This window comes from Stylophora pistillata, chromosome 7 (assembly GCF_964205215.1).
Source record: "Stylophora pistillata chromosome 7, jaStyPist1.2, whole genome shotgun sequence".
In the NCBI taxonomy this organism is placed as follows: domain Eukaryota; kingdom Metazoa; phylum Cnidaria; class Anthozoa; order Scleractinia; family Pocilloporidae; genus Stylophora; species Stylophora pistillata.
Genome location: NC_142525.1, coordinates 1,922,207 through 1,942,146, shown reverse-complemented (window position 1 = coordinate 1,942,146; position 19,940 = coordinate 1,922,207). Strand labels below are relative to the sequence as shown.

General features: G+C 39.3%; 2 protein-coding genes across 3 annotated transcripts; both read right to left on the bottom strand.

Moving 5' to 3' along the window:
• Window positions 1-10,569: 10,569 nt before the first annotated feature.
• Window positions 10,570-13,723, bottom strand: LOC111323204 (uncharacterized). The gene is made up of 2 exons (XM_022926514.2): window positions 13,179-13,723; window positions 10,570-13,101 (listed from the first exon to the last, which is right to left on the bottom strand). Exons 1-2 carry the CDS (start codon window positions 13,307-13,309, stop codon window positions 10,812-10,814), a joined length of 2,421 nt encoding a protein of 806 aa, XP_022782249.2. The 5' UTR covers window positions 13,310-13,723; the 3' UTR covers window positions 10,570-10,811.
• A 966-nt stretch (window positions 13,724-14,689) lies between these two features.
• On the bottom strand, window positions 14,690-18,602 carry LOC148726105 (flavin-containing monooxygenase 5-like). Of its 2 annotated transcripts, none has more exons than XM_088728532.1 (2): window positions 17,864-18,602; window positions 14,690-17,231 (listed from the first exon to the last, which is right to left on the bottom strand). In XM_088728532.1, the coding sequence occupies exons 1-2, from the start codon at window positions 18,040-18,042 to the stop codon at window positions 15,854-15,856; spliced, it is 1,557 nt and encodes a 518-aa protein (XP_088584658.1). In that variant the 5' UTR covers window positions 18,043-18,602; the 3' UTR covers window positions 14,690-15,853. The 2 variants fall into 2 exon arrangements, with proteins under 2 accessions (XP_088584658.1, XP_088584659.1); XM_088728533.1 differs by having other exon boundaries at window positions 17,916-18,036.
• Window positions 18,603-19,940: the final 1,338 nt, after the last annotated feature.

Below are 19,940 nucleotides of genomic sequence, written 5' to 3'. Positions count from 1 at the left end.
CCTCGACTTCCACTTCCCCACGGAGTATGCAAAATCACATGTTTTCTCTGTTTCATCTGTTTATCTGCAAATTGTGACTCATCAGCAACTGAGAAGGCGGACATTCCCGTAGGAAAGTGAAACCATGTATTTTTGACTAACTCTAAGAATTTACCTAACTGCAGAGCATCCTTGTATTCTCCAAATAACAGTAATCACTATTATATACCCACTCTTTCTTGTTAATTTTAAAAGAATGCTTACTCCTCTGAAATAGAACTGAAAACTTTCGTCCCCGCTTCAAGACGGTCTCAATGTGGTCATTTGTCAACCGTCAAAACATACACGATTTTTACCACCAGCCTTTCCGCAAACCTATGGTTCTGAAAAAGGGTTTTTAAGCTACCACGAAAAGCGTTTTCCGACAAACAGACACTTGAATATATATAGATATCTTATTAAACGTTTTGTTCTGTCGTATCGATGAGTATTTTTACGAGTTGTGCAGTATTTGGAAAATATACGGCGGACACTCTCGTAGCAAAGTAAAGCCATGCATTTCTCACCGAACACTAGGAGGCCAAACACGATAGTGCCGTATTTTGAAAAATACGGCACAACTCGTAAAATACTCAGCGATACAACGCAACAGGACGTCTACTATGAGATTTATTATCCAACATTCCAAATTGTTATTTCAGTGCGGGTGAATGTCTTACTGGTTCTCTCTCAGGAGTACAAATATTAGGAGATATTTGTACTTGTTTTGGGTGTTGTTTTTACTCTGCGAAGCACATTTGGATAATAAATTAAATATGTTATTAAACGCTTTGTTGTGTAGTATCGCGGAGTATTTTTTCGACTTCTGCCGAATATTGGTTAAAGCGCTGGACTGTTGTGCGGGAGGTCGAGGTCGATCGTTCGAGCCCCGGCCGGACCAACACTCAAGGTCTTAAAATAACTGAGGAGAATGCGCTACCTTTCTATAATATACCCTTCTATAATATCAAGAAATGGATAGACATTCTAGCCTTCTCGGATAAGGACGAATGAACCGTAGGTCCCGTTTACTGCATTTATTAATTAGTTAATTTGGTTAGGCAGGGGACATTGAAGAACCCACTCACGAGATTACTGTGATGTGGTCTGGCCTGTTTACTGGGAATTGGGGGGAGGGGGCATCTTTCAATAAGTTTCCTTCGATTGTTTGTAAACTGCTGATGCAGTCCGGCCAAAGTCCCTCGAAAAGTGTTGTGATGCGCATTTGATCATATCCACATGTCAATTTGCGCAATATAAATATCAAATTATTATTGTTATTATTATTATTATTATATTGACGAGCTTGTAGGTCGAGTCAAAATATAAATAGCGAGTAAAAATACTCAGGGATACTACACAACAAAATGTTTAATGAGAGATTTTTTTATCAAACACGCCAAATTTTTTTTGCAGTGAGGGTGAATTTCGCGGATATTTACTTTTGGGAAAGGCGTGACATATATGTATGCGAAGCGGAACAGAATTGACGCGGTATTTTCTTCAATAAATGATGAAACTTGTCGTCGAACTGCTTTTCTTCGTTCGAATCATCTAAAAAACTTGGATTAATATTCGCCAGCCATTCCGAGTCTTCGTCATCAGGAAAATAATTCAAATCGTTAGCCATTTTTTTTCGTAACTTCAATCCAATTCGTCGCTTGCCCGATGCGAGGAAACCTGTCCAACCGGGTCTCTCGGTTTGGGCGTTATTTATACTCTACGAAGAACCGTTTGATAGTAAAGTAAAAGAAAAACTCTGAAGAAGTCGAAATCGGACTTAACTCGGATATTTTTCGGAGTTGTCGTATCTTTATTGACGGATAAAGGTAATGTACTCATCTTTAGGGAATTTGCTGAAAACAATCTAATTATTCCAGAAACGTTTTCATGTTGCGTTTTCAAAAACAAATGTTGTGGTCGGCAGTAATACATTTTCACAACAGGGTTCCAGGTAGCAGAAATTCGGTCAAATGCTGAAAATTCTGGGTTTGTGCATCAAAGTTAAATAAAGGCTACATCAAGGAGGCACGCGAGGAATACGCGAAACTGCAGCGTGTTTGTTCAGTAAAAACATCGGGAATTGTGGAAACTCCGAGTAACAGATCCTACATCAGTGGAGTTTCTTCGTGAAGAGATCAACGAAGTAGTGTTAAAAAGTATAACGGAAAACAAAGAACAAACATGATATGTTCTGATTTTGGTTTCTTTCTGGGGATTCTCAGAAAAAAAGAAAAACCTGAAAACGTAATTTACAATTGGCTGTGAGTCAGAAATCACAAAAGCGGAGAACTCAAAAGTGTATCGAGTGCGAATGTCGAACTAAGAATAGAAAATAATAAGCACCGAAAGACACCGGAGAACATCAAGGCAAGACAGGAAGTGTGGCTAGTGGCTTCACCTCAATAACTGTTACTTTGAAGGACAACCACGGACCCGAATTTTACGTATATCGAGGAATAATGCATTTCATTTCGTCTTCCAATATGAAGTAACAATATGGTCAAGCATTGATTAACTTCTCAGTATTTTTTACACGTGCGGTGAAACAAAAAGGAGAAAATTACAATGTACAGGATAAGGAAAAGCGCCAAAAATAATAACAAAAGGAAGCGAAAGGAAAACAAAACAGGATAAAATAGACTGCAACCTACATCTGATCTTGTCTTAAAGGCGTAAAGAAACTCCAACGTTGCGTAACTCGAACAGACAAAACGTGAATAAAATACTCCGATGTGACCCCTTCGATCCCCTAACTTCAACTCCACAATAATAAGGAGGGCGTTCTCTTATAAGGCTATCATTGTAAACCGGTTCAAACAGGAACGCCTAGCTACGTAAGCGAGTCACTCTGTGAACAATATCACACGAAAAACATAGGGGTAAACTCGATAATGAAACAAAACAGAACTCCGGCTGCTTTCAATCAGACCGACGGTAATTACGTAATCAAAGTCCCTTTTTTCAATGTTCATTACACTGTCACTGAAACATTACGTCTAGAATTCGATATTTCCCATGAGTAATCTAATATTTTGAAAATGTTGTTTGGTTTAGTTAATTTCTTCGTCGGTAACCTCTATTTACTAGAGAGACTCAATTCTCTCTAATACATTGATATTCTGGGAAAATAACTTCTCTTTGTTAAAGGATTTTAAGACAGCTGACCATTTTCTCGGATTCATTTGTTGGTAAAAAAAAAGAATTAAGCGCGGACAGCTTACGACTTTAAATCGAAACTAAATGACTTCTTCACTCGTCATCTGATCTTTACTGTCACTGAAACACTATGTGTATACACCGAATGCAAACATGGCGTCCAATTTGAGTTGCCATTGTTCTGAACTCACTAACCTCCTCTTCGCGTGGAAACACAATAGGATTATTACGTGTGTGAGAGGGACTACTTGGAGGGAGTTAACAGCTATTATATTTGCTCTTGAGTCATTTTTGCCCCTTCTTAAAGGCGCTTACATCAAATAGTTTTCTGGCAGTCAAAATGCTTTTAGAATTATCCAAGTTGGAAGCATGAGGAAAGATCTACACGTTTTAGCCCTTAAGATTTTTCAGTTTTGCATCGATAATGAAATCGAATTGGAAGTACAATGGATTCCCCAAACTAAGCTTGATAGGGCGGACTTCATTAGTCGTATTATTGATGTAGATGATTGGCGAATCGCAACTTCCTGTTTTGAATTCCTGGATTATACTTGGGGGCGACATACAGTGAACTGTTTTTCCAATTTCTAAAATAAGAAAATCAACAAGTTTTTTTTCAAGATTTTGGAATCCAGGTTATAGCGGAGTTGATTTCTTCGTTCAGAATCTGACAGGGAAAAATTTCCTCGTTGTGCCCCCGGTAAATCAAATCCATAGAACAATTCACTATTTGTATATATTCAAGGCTGTGGCTACTTAAGTCGTACCATTCTGGCCTTCGTCGTATTTTTGGCCTATCATTGCTAGAAAATTTTTTAGTTTTGTGATAGATTATAAGTTGTTCAGCGGAAGGACTGTTGTGAAGCATGTTCGGAACACCAAGAGATTTTTTGGACAAATGTTAGCGGTCCGTATGAAGTTTTGATTGCTTGACCACCGGGTCCCTGTAACTCTTAGGATGATCAGCAATGATTTAGTTGAGATTTGTTTGGTAGGTATAAATACGCTTGTCCGATTATACATCGACAAGAGGGCGCTGGCCTCGGATTAGGAGGGCACTTTATCGTCTCCAGCTTATATTCTGAGGTAGTTTATGTGGTAGTAGAACGCTTGTGCATACGATAGAAAGGTGGCGCATGCCTGTTTTCGGAGACCGGTTGTTGTTTTGAATCTTGTATTTTAGTTTGCGGCGTTTCTTTTAAATGTTTTCCGTCCTCTTTTGTCTTGTCTTCTTTTGTTTTCATCAGATGTTTACTACTCAAGATTATTGGGACAACATCCCCGACCACGTGAAACCAAACACCAAAGATCTTCTGTCCTTTTTAATGAACTTTAAGGCGGATTCCACAGTTAAAAGATACAAAATAAATCGTAAAGTTCTCAAGATGGTGTAATTTCTCCGGTATTCAGCCGTCGCTTCCTTTCTCGGTTTCGGTTCTAATTGCTTACCTTCACGAGGTATACGTTAGATCCAAGTCTTATGCAACACTATCGTTGACACATACAGCCCTTAAATGATTTCATTCCTTTATTCCTGGCATCATTAGCAATCCTTTGGATGCAGCAATTTGCCATAATTTATTAGAAGCAGCTAAACGCACCAAACCAGCTGTTTCTAAGAAGGAACCCATCTCTGCCGATATTATTAAGAAAATCATTGATAAGTATGCTCCTTCAGCTAACCTTGCGTTTAGCTTGCATGTGCTCGTTAGGTTTCGCGGGGTTTCTTCGCTATGATGAATTTAGCAATATTTTGATTAGCCATCTGGAATTTTTGCCTAATCATTTGTGTGTGTTTGTTCCCCGTGCCAAAAATACGCGTACAGAGAATGGAATAAGGTTTATAGTGAGAAATTGTTTAGTAGATATTGTCCTGTTGCCCTCCTAGAAAGAAACATTCTGATGGCTGAGGTAGATCTCAACAGCAATTTGCCACTCTTTAGACCTTTAAGATTGTTCAAATCTTCCGATACTTACAAGTTATATGGAAGCCAGCTCTCGTATACGAGATGTAGGGAAGTATTTAAGAATTGTCTTAAGGATCTTGGCTTGGATTACAAGTTGTATGGCCTGTATAGCTTAAGATCGGGAGGGGCTACATCTGTTGTTAGCAACAGCACCAACTTATCGGAACGTTTACTTCAATTACACTTAAGCCTTCAACGGAGCTTGGGTTTTGCAGTGAATTTTGGACAATTTGCCAGGCGGAAAACCGCACTTAAACCGCGTTTTCAAATTTTCGCAAATTTCTGAAAAATTAACACTCGTCGGAACTTTTAAACTTGACTTTTGAAAACAGTTTACCAAAGGGTATCGTTGAGCAAAATATGAGCAATTCGCCAAAATGGTCGCTGACGGACGATTCTCGATCCTTACAGGCAGCCATTCTTAAAAAATGTAATCCACCATTCTGCACATCCTTGCCTCAAACGTCCCCACCATGCTTCAATTCTTTGGTTTACTGTAGATTTCCCATACATGAAACTTTTATCACCTGCAAAGTCGTCACTCATGGACCGCCGAAAGAAACGCTAAATAGCTGCTAAGTTCCTGTTCTCAGATCCCCTATCTCCACGTACAATCCTTGCCGTACCTCCTAACTGTCTTGCATAGTCTAAGAAATATTGAGCTACTATACGAGGGTCGTTGTTCGAAGATGCACCTCCAGCCATAGGATCCTTCGACTAAAGCCATCAATTGCACCATGAATGCAGAATCCAAACGGTTTTAGTTTGTCGTAGCCGTCAATGTGCCATAAGTAATTTGGTCCATTACACCTGTAAATTCGTCGTCGTAGTCTATGCTGTGACCTATGCTCCACCCCTTCAGGATCAAAAACCCTCAAAACATGTCGAACGACTTCCCTCGTAGTAACAAGACCGTGCTGATTGATGAGTCTCTGATGCATTGCTCTATATCCGAGAAGGCTTCCACTCCCCTTGAGTTCCTCCTCGACTGCTTCTACCACCTCATTCAAATTACTTCTACGCCGACGTCTTGTACATCCCAACCGTCTGAGTATTCTTTTCAATTGTCTTAACGAGATCCCGATACCAAGTACACTTACGAGAAATAATGCAATTTCAGGTACAGTAAGCCCAAGATTGAAGTAGTCCTTGATTATCTCGTCGCGCATTACTGCATTGTTCCTTATTGCCGGAGAGTAAGATGGAAGCACTCCCAGCGATGTAGAGCTCACCGAAATGAAAGTGAAAACGGCGAAAAACTTCATAGCTATACTGTAAAGCCAAGGCAAAACAGACTACCTATTGTTTATAGGAGTCTACGTTATTTTCAAATAAAACAACCTGGCCGGCTGATGCACCAGGCAGCTAAGTCGCAAGAAAGTAGCAGGAAAGTCGCAGCTAGGTCGCAAGAAAGTAGCAAGAAAGTCGCAGCTAAGTCGCGAGAAAGTCGCAGCTAAGTCTCGAGAAAGTCGCAGCTAAGTCGCAAGAAAGTAGCAAGAAAGTCGCAGCTAAGTCGCGAGAAAGTCGCAGCTAAGTAGCAAGAAAGTCGCAGCTAAGTCGCAAGAAAGTAGCAAGAAAGTCGCAGCTAAGTCGCAAGAAAGTAGCAAGAAAGTCGCAGCTAAGTCGCAAGAAAGTAGCAAGAAAGTCGCAGCTAAGTCGCAAGAAAGCAGCAGCTAAGTCGCAAGTGAAAAAAAAAGAGAGAGGAAAGTGTATGTCCCTTTGAAGCCACCGTACTTTGAAGCCACCGTAGTATTCTCCAAATAACAATAACCACTATATACACCCGCTCTTTCTTCTTGTTATTTTTAAAAAAATACTTACTCCTCTGAAATAGAACTGAAAACTTTCGTCCCCGCTTCAAGACGGTCTCAATGTGGTCATTTGTCAACCGTCAAAACATAGACGATTTCTACCGCCGGCCTTTCCGCAAACCCATAGTTCTAAAAAAGGGGTTACCTCGAAAAGCGTTGTCCGACAAACAGACACTTGAATATATATGTATCTTATTAAACGTTTTGTTGTGTTGTATTGCTGAGTATTCCAACGAGTTGTGCTGTATTTTGAAAATATACGGCGAACACTCATAGGAAAGTGAAACCATGCATTTCTGACCAAACACTAGGAGGCCCAACCAGTATTGTGCCGTATTTAGAAAAACACGGCACAACTCGTAAAAATACTCAGCAATACTAGGCAACAGAACTTTTAATAAGAGAATTATTATCTAACATGCCAAATTGCTATTTCAGTGCGGGGGAATGTCTTACTGGTACTCTGGAGTACAAATACCGCGAGATATTTTAATTTACTTGTTTTGAGCGTTGTTTGTACTCTGCAAAGCACATTTGGATAGATATGTTATCAAATGGTTTGTTGTGTAGTATCGCGGAGTATTTTTTCGAGTTTTGCCGTATTTTGACGCGGAGCTCGTAGGTCAAGTCAAAATACAATAGCGAGTAAAAATACTCAGGGATACTACACAACAAAATGTTTAATGAGTTATTTTTTAATCCAACACGCCAAATGGTTTTTTCAGTGAGGGTGAATTTCGCGGGTATTTATTTTCGGGAAATGCGTGACATAGTTTCCTCAATAAATGATGAAACTTGTCGTCGAACTGCTTTTCTTCGTTTGATTTATCTAATAAACTTGGATCAATATTCGCCAGCCATTCCGACTCTTCGTCATCAGGAAAATAATTTAATCGTTCGCCATTTTTTTTTTCGTAACTTCAATCCAACTCGTCGCTTACCCGATGCGAGGAAACCTGTCCAACCGGTTCTCTCGTTTTGGGCGTTATTTATACTCTACGAAGCACCGTTGGATAGTAAGGTAAAAGAAAAACTCCGAAGAAGTCGAAATCGGACTTAACTCAGATATTTTTCGGGGTTGTTGTATCTTTATTGACGGATAAAGGTAATGTACTCATCTTTAGGGAATTTGCTGAAAACAATCTAATTATTCCAGAAACGTTTTCATGTTGCCTTTTCAAAAACAAATGGTGTGGTCGGTAGTAATACATTTTCAACAGAAATCAATTCAGCAGGGTTCCAAGTAGCAGAAATTCGTTCAAGTGTTGAAAACTCTGGGTTTGTGCTTTTAAGCTGAATAAAGGCTACATCAAGGAGGCACGCGAGGAATACGCAAAACTGCAGCGTGTTTGTTCAGTGTATGCATCAGGAATTGTGTATACTCTGAGTAACGGATCCTACTTCCCCGGAGTTTCTTTGTGAAGAGATCAACGAAGTAGTGATAAATAGTTTAACGGAAAACAAAGAACAAACACGATATGTATTGATTTTGGGCTAACTGCCGGTCTGAGCGGGACTGTTGTGCGGGAGGTCGAGGGTTCAAGCCCCGGCCGGACCAACACTCAAGGTCTTAAAACAACTGAGGAGAATGTGCTATCTTTCTATAACATCAAGAAATGTATAGACATTCTAGTCTTCTCGGATAAGGACGAATAAACCGTAGGTCCCGTCTACTGCATCTATTAATTAGTTAATTTGGTTAGGCAGGGGACGTTAAAGAACCCACTCACGAGATTACTGTGATGTGGTCTGGCCTGTTTACTGGGAATTGGGCAGAGGGGGCATCTGTTACATTCGCCTATTAATAATAATATTAATAATTAATAATTAATAATAATATTAATAATTAATAATAATATTAATAATTAATAATAATATTAATAATTAATAATAATATTAATAATTAATAATAATATTAATAATTAATAATAATATTAATAACATCAAGAAATGGATAGACATTCTAGTCTTCTCGGATAAGGACGAATAAACCGTAGGTCCCGTCTCCTGCATCTATTAATTGGTTAATTTGGTTAGGCAGGGGACGTTAAAGAACCCACTCACGAGATTACTGTGATGTGATCTGGCCTGTTTACTGGGAATTGGGGGGAGGGGGCATCTGTTACATTCGCCTTTAATCGATTGTAAGCTGCTTAGCAGTCTGGTAAAGTCCCCCGCAAAGTGTCATAAAGTGCCATGAGCTCAGGATATGAGCGCTATATAAATAAAAGTTATTATTATTATTATTCTCAGAAAAAAAAACTGAAAAAATAATGTGCAAGTGGCTGTGAGTTAGAAATCACAAAAGGAGAGAACTCAAATATGTATCGAGTGCGAATGTCGAACTAACAAGATAAAATAAGAAGCACCAAAAAACACCGGAGAACATCAAGACGAGATAGGAAGTGTGGCTAGTACCTTCACCTCAACAACTGGTACTTCGAAGGACAACCACAGACCCGAATTTTACGTATATTATTGAAGAACTACTCATTTTATTTCGTCTTCCCATATGAAGTTACAATATGGTAAAGCATTGATTAACTTCTCAGTATTTTTTACACGTGTGGTGAAACTAAAAGAAGAAAATTACAATGTACAGGATAAGGAAAAGCGGCAAGACTAATTACAAAAGAAAATGAAAGGAAAACAAAACGGAATACAATAGACTGAGACTTACATCTGAAGTTGTCTTAGAGCCGTAAAGAAACTCCAACGTTGCGTAACTCGAACAGACAAAACGTTACTAAAATCATATCAAAGTCATTTCATAGAAGGGTTAACATTTGCTTTGACTTGCATCCAGACTCTCGCGGACATATTTCGCATGCGCGAATGACCAAAAGTTTTATGCGCAAACGATAAAAACAAACATGGCGGCCAGAGTAAAAAGAGAAATCAAAGCGCCGAAGCGATTAATCAACGAAGTAAACCCGTTAAAAAGCTGTAGCTGACGAGGGCAGAATACCAAAGCGTCAAAAGGACAAACGTCTTTACGAAATCGAGTCGAAAGAGGCCGACAAAGAAGGCAAGCGAGTAAAAATACATTGTAACGGATTTAGTGATAAGTTTGACGAATGGAGGCCATATGATGGTGATAAATTTCCTATTATGCGGTTGGAACATAAATGTAAACCATCCATGGAATCCATAGACGATCGTTTGCATCTCTTCCAAGACCGCTTGTAACGGGAAGTGAAGCGAAAGCTATACTCTGGAAGGAAGGACGATCCAGAAATCAGGATTGAAATTTCTGTGGAGGAGGTCTTTGAAGTGAGTATTGCCACTGCTGCTCGTGCAAAAAGGGAAAGAAACAAGCAAGTCTATCGGATTTGTAATCACGACCTAGACAGCTTTTTGGGAGTCAAATGGGATGAACGGATTTTAAACGAAAATAGTGATTATGCTTTTGTGACAGAAGGGGCAGTGAGATTTTGGATTACAGAAAGGAACCCTATAATAGAATACAAGCTCATAGGGGGCAAGTATGTGAGGTCAGAAATTGAAGATGACCGTCAACTTGTTTTTACTTTTGTTTGTGGAGATGGAAATAGACACCAGTACCTAACAAGGGATGACTGCTAAATTAAAGACTGAGTTAAATGCAATCACACAACTACAGTTATTGTTTTGATATATTTTATTATCAGTTTATAATCATTGTCAGTTAATTATTGAGATTGAGGGAATGAAAATATTTGTTCATACTAAATTCTAAAAGAGTTTTTGAATATCTTAACTACACATGGATATTACATTTATTTATATTTACTGTAATCAAGGCTGTTATAAGATAAATTTTTAACATGTCAACTAGGAAGCCTAGCCCTCAAAGTTACAGTCACTAGAAAGGAATTTACAAAGTACATCTCTGTGTCCATCTTCCATCAACTTTGATAAGATGTGCACAACAAACTGCAGTCTGGCATTCTTTACAGTTAGCTGAGCATGTCTTTATGGTGTGACCAAGACCTTCACAATTTCCACACTTATAACTTTTCTTTATTCTTTCCATGCCTGCTGCTTCTAGGAGCTGTATTCTATTTTTCTTCAAAAGAATCTGTTTTAAAGCAGAAATTCCCCTATGATTTGAGGATCTAAAATAATGTTTGGATGATATATCATTATATTTTTCCAGTCCTTGTTGTGTAAAATAGGATATATTTTCATAGAGTCTTAAGAATTCAGGCACATGAGCATATAGTGCATGCATGTAAGGGGTAACATCTTTGGCTTGATACAAACATAGAAACTTATCAAACCATGAGTTGATCTTATTTGTTAACTGAGTAATAGCATCATCAGTTGTAAACTCAAGCTTCAGGTCTCCAATAATTTCCATAAAACTGGCCCATAGTTTTTCCATTTCTTTAGTTTCCTTAAAGTTGGGAAGGAGTGATTGGAAATTTATGCTTTGCATAACAAGCAACTTTTCTGGTCCGGTAAGGTCTCTATATTCTAATTTTTTAGAGTCTTTATTTACTCTCCAGTCAAAGGAAATTCCAATGTCCTTCAGAAACTTTTCATATCCAGCCATATGTTTATATTTCTCCCTTGTAAACCCACTAGGGAAAGTTTTCACTTTATCTATTGCATCTTCCCTGCGAAGTTGCTGTATGAGAAGCTCAATCAAGTTGTCAGAAATCCTCAAAAATAAGTGAAGTGTGTCAATTATGACATGATCAATGGGAATAAAAGAAAATAAAGGCACTGATTTACAATTGAACTTTTTAGATTTTGCATTGGCAGTTATTTCTTCACATGATCTTGCACCAAGGGACCTGTCTGTGAGGGACCACTTCTTGCTGCAGTCAAACCTTTCATTCCTAGGACATTTGCACCAAATACAGGCATAGTCCTGATTTGCTGCACCCAAACCACACACACAAGCTAAGAACTTCCAGTCCCCTCCCAAAAAGTATTCAATGTCACATTTATAATCACCCACACATATTTGCTTTAGATTCTGCATTTCATCATTAAGATCTGCAAGGGTTGCCTTTAAATTATCATAGCTTTCAGTAGTTTTGATTATGGCAAGAATATAGTTGCCTTTTTCACTCATTGCAATATCTCTTTCATTTAATATTGTGTAAGTTAAATTAACAATTTTGAGCCTTTTCCCAATGTTGGTCCCATCCCCACTAATTTTAACTTTGATTTTAGTGTTAATGTTCAAAACTCCTTTCCCCTGAAGCCTGATTACTTGTTCCTCTAAACTTTCTTTAAAACTTAACTGGACTCCCTCGGCTTGGCCAGGTGTAGGTTGAAGATTCCATTTTGCATTAAGTTCTTTCAATTTCTTCTCCAGCTTATAGCTGTTTGGCATCTGTTTGGTTTTCATAGCCAGCTCATGCCAAGCCTCATTAGAAATGTTAAATTTATCTTTAATGTAGATCCACATATTAATTTCATCCAAATTTTCATCTGTCAGCTCCGTTGAGTCCTTGTCCTTTAGTGGCAGCTCGTTTTCATCAATTAAGGAAAATGTCTCGTACTGTTGAGTTTCGCCATTGAAAACTTCTACTTTTGTGGCAATAAAATCGTACAATCCAAGGAAGGATAATGTTGCCTGACAGTTTTCCTTCATCTGTTGTCGAAGACGTGACTGATGCTGTTTCGTATAATCGGTAAATTTTTTCTTTTTGGCCGGCCCTCTCTTTCCGTCTCTCTGCAGTTTCGCAATTTTACGCGCTAGAATCTTAAATTTTTTTTCGTATTTTTTTTCGTCCTTTTCTGCTTTGTTAAGCACTTGTTCGAGTTTCTCTTCTACCTTTAGCCTTTTCGCCTGTTCATCTGCAAGGGATGCTTCCAGCTTTCTCTTTTGTCCGCGCAAACCTCTGTTCTCCTCTTGTAGCTGACACGCTTCAATTTCATTATAGAATATCTTGAATGAGTACGTCTCTTTCTGCCACTTTTCTTTAAGCTTCTTAACATGGCGACCACCTTTTTGACCAGCTTTCCTCAACGCCGAGAGAAGAAGCGAAATTTTCTTCTTGAAGACATTTACGATACGATTGTTTAAGATTAAACCTTTCAGCGCAGACTCTTCAAAAATTCTTCTTATTCTCGCCGACCAAGCAGACTCAGTACTTAAGTCGTCGATTTTCCCCTCTAATTCTTTACAGACTGTATAGATGAGGTAGCTACCAAACAAGATAGAAAAGGATCTTTAACACAATGAATCTTCGAAGAAATACACGAAACTTGAATCTATACTTACTTGTTTATTTCGTACGTAAATGAAGGGACATCTCCGGATTCCGCTCCATCGAATTCCTGTTCTATCGCACTCGCGCTGTTTATAAAGGTTAGCAGCAGAAATAGAACCAAAGCGTTGATTTCAAGGCCCATTTGCCAGGCCGAAACTTTACCGCACCCTTATGAATTATACATCAAAATACGCGGAATTTATTATTCTTTTCGAATTTGGCGGTAACGCACACATTTGAGCATGCGTTGTACAAACCTCGGCCCAGAGTCTTTGCCTTGTCTCGAAAAAATGAAATCAAAACCTCTTAAAATAGCGCGAGTCAGCAACACAAAATATTTATTTGCCAGTACAAGATTATTGTTTAACGGTATAATTTGCACCTCTACGTAAAGCTTAACAATTTTGCTTTTATAATCTGGAGGTAACAGAACGACAACGTTCTTTAAGCGAAAGAGAGAGAGCAAAATCTTCCAAAATTCGCTGATTCTTTAGTCGGTCGCGTTACAGCGGGTGTCACGCGATATCCGATAGAGCCTTTTGTTAAGCGTGACTTTCATATGCTCTGATGTGACTCCTTCGATCCCCTAACTGCAACTCCGAAATAATAAGGGGGGCTTTCTCTAAGAAGGCTATCCTTGTAAACCGGTTCAAACAGGAACGACTAGCTACGTAAGCGATTCAATCTGTGAACAATATCACACGAAAAACATAGGGGTAAGCTCGATAATGAAACAAAATAGAACTCCTGCTCCTTTAAATCACAACGAAGGTAATTGCAACAACAAACATATGAAACATATGTATGAACTGCGGTTATGAGACGTATATGTGAACGATCCTTCGCAGTAAAGCACTATTTGAGCAATAGTGAAAATCAGACCTGAAAAAAAAAAAAATTTTCAGGCCTGTACGGGATTCGAACCACTGACCTCTGCGATACTAGGTCAGGTCTGATTTTCACTATTGCTCAAATAGTGCTTTACTGCGAAGGATCGTTCACATATACGAAGGTAATTGCGTAATCAGTCCTTTGTTTCAATGTTCATTACGCTGTCACTGAAAGATTACGTCAAGAATTCGACATTTTCCGCGAGTAATCTAATATTTTGAAATAATTTGAATATATCAACAAAGTTGAAATGGTAAATTGGCCACCGTTACGATTTTAATATTTTGAAAACTTTGTTCGGTTTAATTAATTTCTTCGTCGGTAACCTCTATTTAATAGAGAGGCACAAGTCTCTTTAATACACTGACATTCTGGAAAAATAACTTCTATTTGTTAAAGGATTTTAAAACAGCACATATTTTGCTAGATTTAATTTGTTGGTATAAGAAAAAATTAAGCGCTGACAGCTCACGAGTTTCGTCATTATTGAGCAAAGTCATTTTTCTGACTTCGAATCGAAACAAAATTTCTTCATCACTCTTCATATGATCCTTACTATCACTGAAACATTACGTGTATGATTCGACATTTTTTAGGAATGATACAATACTTTGAAAAACGTTATTCGGTTTAATAATAATAGTTAATCTTTATTGAGGATGCCAACATCACAACAAAGTGGTTTTTAAGAGGGGTCCTTTAAAGGTAACTACATAAAATATAATTGCTTAAGAATAAAAAGAAAAAAATACATATCGAAAAATATGAAGATAAAACTACATTAATTTGAAAATTAACATGCGAAAAACGAAACTAATTAAAATAGTGCTTTCTTGATACCAGGCTTAAGGTGGGCACATCTCTTAGGGAAAGGGGTAAGGCATTCAAAGCGTTCGCTGCAAAATTTATTGTTATCCAGTCCCCCCATCTTCTGTGTGCGAATGATTTGCGGATATCTCGCTTGGATCGTGTATTATAGTTATGATAGTTGCTGTTAAAAGAGTAGTGAAAAGTGTGCATAAAAAGGTTATTAACTACCTTAATTTGTGGGCCTGTTTAACTACCTTAAACATAAAAATACCACGATGCTCCGCTCTCCACCTCTCTAGAGGTTTCCAATTGAGCTTTGAAAGTGCATCGCTCGCGGAAGCAGTGGGGAGGAAGATTTAAAATGATTCGCGCAGCCTTGTTGTGAAGGATCTGTACCTCCGCCATAAGTGTAGTGTTGCCCCGGTCTCCTCATATAATATCGCCGTAGTCAAAAAGGGGCAGAACAAAAGAATTAAAAAAAGTTATCCTTGCGCTTAGAGGGAGACAGGACTTGATGCGCCGCAAAAGGCCTAGCTTCTTGTTTATCTTATTACGCATGTGCTCAATATGATCCTCCTAAGTAAGATTCTGATTGATAGTTTAGTTAATTTCTTCGTCGGTAACCGCTATTTACTAAAGTGGCTCAATTCTCGGTCGCTCATCTGCTTGTTCCCTATTTTCTTATTGAAAAAAAAAAAAAAGAAGAAAAACCAAAGAAAGAAAAAAAATAGTATAAAATCTAACAGACAAGAAGAGTGGAAAAAATGTCATGGTAACCCTTTGAATCCAAGAGTGACGAGCATCTAATTTCTCCTTACAATATCATCCCTGGATCACACATCAAGGTCCTGAGAATTAAGGAAATGATCACCACCTGGAGAAGCTCTTGATCATTAAACAAATTCTCCTTGTCAATACTTTAGGAAATGTATAGAGAACAGTAGGGAGAATATGCATGTTGATGTTAGGGTGTGAAGTTTCTGGTTTAACAAAATTTAAGAATGATAAAGGTTACAATGAACATTACCAACACAAGGAAAGTGATGGTTCCATAATACATGAGTGGGGTGATGGGAACAGAGCGTATAACTTCTTTAGCCTTGCTCCACTTGTGTGGACCCTGCAGTCTCCACTGAGCTGGCCCACAATAACCTATAATCAAATTCCAAGCCAAGGAGGGGTGTCTCCATAGCTGCAGCCTTGCAATGAAATAAGATGCTATCTCGTCAATGTAAGGAATGGGGTCTTGTTGAATGGTGTGTCTTGCTGAGGCATAGTAGATGCTCTCACTTCTTTGCTGGTCTTGCTTCATGTTGTGGAACATTTTCTCTATCGAAGGGAGTTTGATGGTTCCTTTACACAGCTCTGAAAACCATTGAGCTTGGATTTCAGAAACTGACAGTAGACCACCAGAAGCTGGCTGCATTAAACCTACGAATGCTAATGAGGCTCCAATTTCTGGAGCAAAAACATTTTTGAAGAGCTTCATTTTGTTGGTGCTTTCCTCCAAAACTTGAGCTTTAACTTTGTCATCTAAAAATGGCAGATCAATATGATACCCAGTACAACAGACTATAACATCAGATGCTGTTTTTGTCCCATCGGTAAAAGTAACATTGTTTCCATCTAATGCTGCAATGGCAGGTTTCACTTCAATGTTCCTCCTCTGAAAGTGATGAATTAGCGTGGGGCTTACAGTGGGCTGGGTTTGACTAGCTTTCATTTTGGGGTTTAAATTCCAGTGCCAAGGGCTTCCCACCACACTTAGAACTATCAACTGAAAGACAAAATTTGACAAACTCCATGAAAGCCAAAAGAACAGACGACAGGCATAATGATCAGTTGGGTAACCATGGACGTAGTTGGGTATAATCCATGCACCAGATTTTGTTGAAATACAGATGGGTTTTTTCCTTCCCAATTCTGCCACATTGACTGCAACATCTACAGCACTATTTCCAATACCAACAACCACAATCTTCTTTCCCATGACCTCATTGCTGATTGCATCTTTATAGTCAACACTATGGAGTATTCTGCCTGTGAATGTTTCCTGACCATCAAAGTGAGGCATGTTTGGTTTGGCATGATGCCCAGTTGCTATGGTAACACACTTGACAAAGGTTTCCTTAGAACCAACTTGATGCATTCCTGCACTGTCCACTTTCACCCATGTTATTTTCCATCTCTTAGGGAGCTGCGCAATGGGAACCACCTTCGTTTTGAAACTAATATGTTCTCTGATACCAAAATGTCCAGCATAGTTGTTGATATACTCTGCCATGTGCGAGTGGTGAGGATAATCAGGAATGTCGTCAGGAAACGGGAAGTCAGAGAAGCAGTAGTTGTGTTTTGAGACATTTCTGTGGAACAAAGATTCTGAGTTTAGCATTCAGTGACTCATGTGAGTACGAGATATGCCGGTAATTAAACTTTAAACTGAAGCCTGGGTGCACGGAAAAAATGCCCCAAGTCACTGGACCCTTTAACTCCTGAGATCTGATTGTTAATTCTCCCGTACAGCTGCTGTACATTTCCTTGTAAATGAGAAATGAAAATTTGTTGTTGGATCAAGACAACTTCTACCTGAAAAGTTTGTGTACTCTCATTACCTGTTTGTTGGATAAAGTATAGATGTTCTAGGGAGAAGTCACATGTTAATCGCTTCGAGGAATTACAGGGTAGGTTACAATAGACTGCTTTGAGTTCAACATGAGAAGTGAGTTGAGCACCACAAGAGAAATTCCATTTCTACAAGCAACCATGTATTATTTTTTTATCACATAAACACCATAGACCTTTACTGACGAGAAAAGATGACATTATAGGTGAATGAACCTGGCAAGTGACATTTCAGAAGCTGATTGGCGATATCAAACCTACATAAAAAGTTATTGCAATTTTACACAGGTGAAGTTAAAGTTCTATTCAGGAATGGAGATCTTTATAAACCACAGCAGTTTGTACAACAAATAGTGTTATTTTTCCTACATACATATGAGTGAACCGCATAACTCCATATCCATGCTCTGTAAAATGCCACAGACCTCCAATATGGTCAGTCTGTTCAAAAACAATGATCTTGAATTTGTCATCCAACAGACATTTTGCTGCAGCTATCCCAGAAATCCCTGCTCCAATAACTACAACATCATAGTCTAAATGAAAGCTCATCTTTTAACGATAAAATTGAATAAAAATGTAGTGATAAATCAAGTAACATTAAAGTGATCAGCGAAGAAAGATAGGTATACTGTATTGCTTGAAACAAGAGCCCAAGCTCTAATGAGCACCCTTCCCTGAATAAGCGCCCACCCCCTAGGGCACAATATTAAAACAAGCGCTCCTCTTGAATAAGTGCACCCCCTCCAATCTCTCTTTCTTAAATAATATGTAGGAATACAGGGAAACCTTGTTTTATAACAGCCGCCTAGTTAGCTTATGTTGTAGAGCACCAGATTGCTGTGTGGGAGAGTGAGGGTTCCAGCCCCAGACCGGACCACACTCAGGTCTTAGAATGCTTGAGGAGAATGTGCTGCCTTGCTATGACATCTGCAAATGATTAGACACTCTAGTCTTCTCTCATAAGGACAAGAAATCTGCAGGGCCTGTCTCATGGGTTTTGCTAAAAGCAGGCCCGCGGCCCAACGGCGCGCGGCCCACGGCCCACGGCCCACGGCCCAATGGTCTGGTAGGCCGAAGGTCCAGCTGCCCGCAAGGGCCTACGACCCGGAGCCCCAGTCTTGATTTTCCACAGTTTTTTTGTCCAAGCGCATGCACAGATCTGCATCGGGTTTGGGCGTGCAAAACGGACGACAGTGAGTTTTGAATTCGTTTACCATTTAATCATTTCAATCCATGTGTCTGTTTGTTGAGTTTCTTGATGGCGGGGTTAAATTTTTCACTTTTCGCCTTGCTCGAAAAGTAATCCTTTTACACTCGATATAATGTACCGTCTTTCTTCGCTCAACCTCAAATATGGAGCTGCCTCCTCGATGTCCGGCAACATAAAGTCGGCAAATCGATCGGTCGCCTGACTGAGAAGTAGATTTCGCTTGTTGATCTTGGTGACAATGTGATTGAAATCGAGTAAGTACCACTAAGAGACTTACCCGAACAAAGAGTTTTCCTGCGTGATTTACAAAAACTTTCGATGAACAGCTAAAATTCTGCTACCTGCTAAAAATGGTGCAAATTTAAGAAGTGCCCAGCCCCGAATAAGGGCCCACCGCCCTTGAGGACCAATAATGTAATAAGCGCCCAGGGCGCCTATGGTATTCGAATAAATACGGTACTTACATCGCCGGAAAGCAATGTTTGAGAACACGCTTTCCTTTTGGGGTGGAGTTCCTATAAATAGATCGACATGTCTCTGTACAGGAAAGATTCGCAGTTCACATATCGCATTACTTAAGATATTTTCACTTTCAAAGTATGGTTTTAAAATAACTTTCATCGTTCGATAATGAAAGTCCTCTATTGTGCTATCGGTTTCTGTAGAGAGATTAATGAACAGAGAATCAACAAACAGAAATGTGGATTCAAATGATTAAATAGTAAACGAATTCAAACTCACTGTCGTCCGTTTTGCACGCCCAAACCCGATACAGATCTGTGCATGCGCTTGGATTTACTGCCGGACAAAAAGACTGTGGTAAATCAAGACTGGGCCACGGGCCTCCGGGTCGCAGGCCGTTGCGGGCCGCTGGGCCTTCGGCCTGTCAGGCCGTTGGGCCCTCGCGGGCCGTGGGCCACGGGCCTGCTTTTAGCAAAACCCCTGTCTCATACATCTTCTCTGTACTGGTTAGTGGGGAAGTTAAAGAACCCACACACTTCTGTGTTAGTCATTCTGGTATTCCCGGAAAAGGATAGAAAACCGTAGGCCATGTCCCCTGCATCTTCTCTGTACTGGTTAGTGGGGAAGTTAAAGAACCCACACACTTCTGTGTTAGTCATTCTGGTATTCCTGGATAAGGATAGAAAACCGTAAGCCCTGTCCCGCGCATCTTCTCTGTACTGGTTAATGGGGAAGTTAAAGAACCCACACACTTCTGTGTTAGTCATTCTGATAT

Bases quoted from the DNA above. Each gene is read 5' to 3' on its own strand.
- LOC111323204 (XM_022926514.2), bottom strand. From the start codon at position 13,309: ATGGGCCTTGAAATCAACGCTTTGGTTCTATTTCTGCTGCTAACCTTT. The intron at 13,102-13,178 runs GTAAGTATAGAT...CTTGTTTGGTAG, and splicing joins TTTACGTACGAAATAAACAA to CTACCTCATCTATACAGTCT.
- LOC148726105 (XM_088728532.1), bottom strand. From the start codon at position 18,042: ATGAGCTTTCATTTAGACTATGATGTTGTAGTTATTGGAGCAGGGATT. The intron at 17,232-17,863 runs GTATGTAGGAAA...TTTGTTCCACAG, and splicing joins GTTATGCGGTTCACTCATAT to AAATGTCTCAAAACACAACT.